The following is a 4,518-nucleotide window of genomic DNA, read 5'->3' as shown; positions in this document are numbered from 1 at the left end:
TTAAATGACAGATTTTACCATTTTTTTTCTCATTTTTGCCTATTATCTTGAAAACTATAATAGATTCAGAGAAACATTAAATTTCAAAAATGGTCAGCAAGACAAGTTCTACAAATAAAATCACATTGTCGAAATCGTCAGCCTACTCCTTATGAGAGTTATTGCCCTTTGATGATTATTTTTACAATATTTTGCGTTTTTGCCTTAATTCTTAAAAAATATAATTAGAAACTTAAATAGGCAAAAATGATCAGCAAGACAAGATCTACAATTAAAACAATATAGAGGAAATCGTTCGATCTACTAACAAGTCAAATTTGGTGATAAAGGTAGTAGGCTGTCACTCTTTATAGGCGTGATTGCCCAGTCCCTTAAATAAGGATTTTTTTTACCCTCTTTTGTGTTTTGAGCAAAAATTAAAGAAGATAGAGAGAAACTAAATAGACCATATGATCAGCAATACAAAATCAATGAAACAGTGATTTTTCTTATGAATTCTATTCTTGTCTTCAATGTTGGACAGTGTCCTTTGTTGAATATGCACATAGACCAAAGTGAGCGACACAGGCTCTTTAGAGCCTCTTGTTTATTTGTAAAAATCATTAAAAAATTCGTTGCTTTTAACTATTATCAGTTTTAGAAAACCATGATTTCAATTTTCAAGTGCATTTATCAAGTTAACTACTCAAAATGATTTTCTTAACACTTTATTGTCCAGCTTAGGGATAACCATCTACTCCACTACAATGTTCAAAACAGTTACAGGCGAAGTTTTGGTACGAACATCTGGCATCTCCTACAGGTTCACAAATACCTATTGAAAATACAAGCATACATATGTGATTAATGTGTTTAATTTGCAGATGTATCCCCATACAATATACTTCCGATTTAATATCAAATCATTATGTCTATAGTGCAATTTTGTTTGCCTGTACTGTTCATTAGGATGCACTATCAGCCCAAGAGCTGAAGGCTCGAGGGTTGATATTGACCGAGGGCTGATAATACATCCGATGTGAAAAATTACATTTAATTAACTATTTTAATCATATGCTTCAACTATAGAGAAAAATAACAGTTTAGTATATTGATCCTTTTAAGTGGTTCTCAAGTAGAACTTCAAAAAGTGAAAAGTTTACGGACGACGGACGCCAAATGTAATACATCCGATATGAAATCTTTCTATCATTTGCCTCAACAGAGGAGAAAAACAACAGTATAAAATATTTTTATCATATACCTCAGCAAAAGAAGTACAGAGACGAACTATTTTTGAAACTTAAAAAAAAAGCATTTATTGTATCATTTTTTTTGCATTTTACATATTATTTTTCTGTTTCTTAATAATTGTTTTGTATCCTACTTTGTTATATTTATCACTGAAAACGTACTTTGAGGTGTATTTGCCGGAATTTGCCGCGCCAAGAACCATATCGGAAAATATGGAATTTACGTAAATTTAATGCTATTATCATACTGTAAAAATCATAAATTATCTAGTCTAATTATATGATAAAAGTATATACAGGATTTTTATATTAGCAAGTTGCGTGCTTTGTGCATGCTGCCAAAAACCAAGTACACTCCAAAAGAAGGATCCAAAAGGTAAACAGTAGAAAAGGATAATTGTCTCGATTATTATAAATTTGGTATGGCGATTATCCTGGGAAATTCTAACATAAACATCTAAAAACACCGTAGGTCGAATAAAGTCCTGATCAGAAGATCTACTTATCATTTTGTGTGTGTATGAGTATTTGTTGGCTTTGATAATTTTTTACTAAACATTCACTATTAAATAACTGAAGCTATCAAACACATAAAATCAGTCATACCTGCAAAATGTATAAAACATATGTGCCATGTATCATATAGAGTAAATATGCTTTTATTCTGATTTTAGTATACTTATTTTCAGAATTAAATGTTTTTAGCTATAACACAATATATTTCTGTGTTGAGAAAAGGTGTCTCAGTAAGGGAATTGTTAAACAAGAAAATGGTTTGATATAATTAATAATTTCTAAAAACAAATTGGTCCATGTTATTTGGACTACGATTTGACAGAATCTAAAAAAGATGATATGATTTGTTATGTTTATTATTTCAATAAAAACATAAAAGATAGAATTATAGCGTCCAAAACTGCTTAATTTTAAAATTGCAATTGAAAGCCTTATCAAAGCAAAATGATTAGAAACATTTTGGAGCTGCCAAATGAAAAATAAAGCTAATTTTTGTTACATGCGCCATGTTAAACTTAATCTCCTTTTATGTGAAGAAAATGGAGCATACGAAGAAAACAAAGAATAATCAAATATAATACCTGGATGACCAATGGCGTTGCCGTCTGGTGTTTGCCCAGGTTGCCAAGTACAATTCGGATCTCCGAGCTCCTCACCATTTGATTTTCCATCTTTATCGGAATCCATCTGACAAAACACTTGATTCCATACATGTCCATTCGCTCTAAATTCCTAAGACAAAATACATTTGTCACTTTAATACCCTAAACTTTGCAGAACAATTTATATGTCATACTATATGCAATTTGAAAAGTGTTTCTGTTTTTTAAATAATTCCTCTCATTTTACTATTCAATAAAAGTGTCTGCATTGATATATATATCCCTAAAGAACATAATCATATAAGTTGATCGGTTTTTGCCCTGGTTTTGCTGATTGCTTTGTGAGACTTATATTTTGCGATGGTACATAACTTAAACGGTACCAATTTTGATGCACCAGATGCGCATTTTGACATATAATGTCTCTTTAATGATGCTCGAGATCAATGTTTATTGGAATATCTAAAATCTACTACAAACTATGAGAAGTTGATTAAACCACAAAGGACCTAAGAATGGACAAATTCGGACAAGGAATCAGAGCTTTGCATGAGGGAGATATATTCCTTAATTCATAACAGCAAATTCTAATCAAACAATATCCGTGTGTTTATGCCAGTACCAAAGTAATGGCTAATGGGATGGTGTCTAGTTCTTTGCTTAAATCTGCAAATTTTGAAACAGATTGGCAATTAATGTGTAAAACTGATTATTTGAATAAAGAAACATAAGTAGTTTATTAAATTAGTTAGACTGAAATTTATGCATACCAAGTATCTGTTTTCGTTTGTATCAATTTTTCAACTTAGCCATTTATGGGGAGATAACTCAAAAATTATAATTTTTATAAAGGAATGTTAAAGAAATATTTACTTGTAGCAAAAAATAAAAACAAGTTCGGTGACGCCATTTTTTCTTTTTATTTTCTTAAAGCATATTATGAAACCTATCTTCTCATATTTTATTTCAAAATTCCAGCTCATATATTTGTTTTTATTCACAATAAAGTGTTTCGTTTATGAATAATCTATGCAAATTTTGACAATTTTGCCCGATTTGTATCTTGAAATATAGCACGGCGACCAATACTTTTTATTATATTTAAAAAAAAACAAAAAAAAAAACATGTTAAAATCTTCATTTTGGTAAAGTATAAGAAAATTCTATCTGAGGAAAATATATATCGATGATTCACCTGAAATAATTACTAAAAAGCATTGTTTTTATTTGCTGATATAATTATTCTGCCTGCTCTTACTGAACTCTGACATATTGGGTTTTATAATGTATTCCATACAGTTGTTTGATTAATAATACACGAAAATATAAGAGCTTTTCAAGGCACACAGCAAATTTATGTAAATAAATAAAAATTGACGAAAATTATGATGGTCCAATTTGAATATCTATTGGAGTTGCAAGTTATTATAAATTTCCTAAATGACACGGCAGGTAGTTAATTGCGTTAATTTATGTTTACTGGCCCGTTTTTGAAATAAGCATGACCTGCATCGATCACGTATTCTAGAAACCTTGAAAATGTATTGTAAATGATACTTACATTACCAAAGATATTTTTCAAGTGTGTGTGGTGAGCTGGATTGAGATGTCCTACAGTATTCCAGTATTGAGATGTTCCACATGGGTTTGGTACGAAGTGACCGTTTGGTATCCTGTCTTGGTAGTAGTTGCGACCAGATATCATACCCACAATAGTAAAGATGATTGCGGATTTAATTATCATCTTTCTGTCGGTCTTTCTTCCTAATTAAAATAATATAACACCATACGTTCATTTTCAAATTATATAGTCCATCAGTTGTACTTTACAACAAATATTGCAAATGAAAAATTTAAAGACGTTAAAACCCATAGATAACACATAAAAAACAGGATAGCAAATTAGATAAAAAAAATATCTTTGTATCGGGAGGATATTAACATTAGAGTTTCCTCCAAAATGTTTCTGTACTGTACTCTATCCAAAGAAAAAAAAGACTGCAAGTACAAAAGTGTCGGTGATACTTGTAGTGGTATCGACTTCGTTATTAGAAGCAATTACACGATAAAAATATTTAATTTCATGCGCATATCCTATGATTATAAAAGAAAATAAATATTTATATAACTACAACAATGCACCTAAAAATGTGAGGATTTTTATGACA

General features: G+C 30.2%; 1 protein-coding gene across 1 annotated transcript; it reads right to left on the bottom strand.

Annotated features, from left to right (window-relative positions):
• Positions 1–691: 691 nt before the first annotated feature.
• Positions 692–4,109, bottom strand: LOC127734582 (temptin-like). The gene is made up of 3 exons (XM_052244531.1): positions 3,912–4,109; positions 2,330–2,480; positions 692–814 (listed from the first exon to the last, which is right to left on the bottom strand). The coding sequence occupies exons 1-3, from the start codon at positions 4,092–4,094 to the stop codon at positions 720–722; spliced, it is 429 nt and encodes a 142-aa protein (XP_052100491.1). The 5' UTR covers positions 4,095–4,109; the 3' UTR covers positions 692–719.
• Between the last annotated feature and the right edge of the window lie 409 nt (positions 4,110–4,518).

The sequence above is a fragment of the Mytilus californianus genome, unplaced genomic scaffold (assembly GCF_021869535.1).
Source record: "Mytilus californianus isolate M0D057914Y unplaced genomic scaffold, xbMytCali1.0.p SCAF_3, whole genome shotgun sequence".
NCBI lineage: Eukaryota > Metazoa > Mollusca > Bivalvia > Mytilida > Mytilidae > Mytilus > Mytilus californianus.
This window is presented reverse-complemented; position numbering and strand designations above follow the sequence as displayed.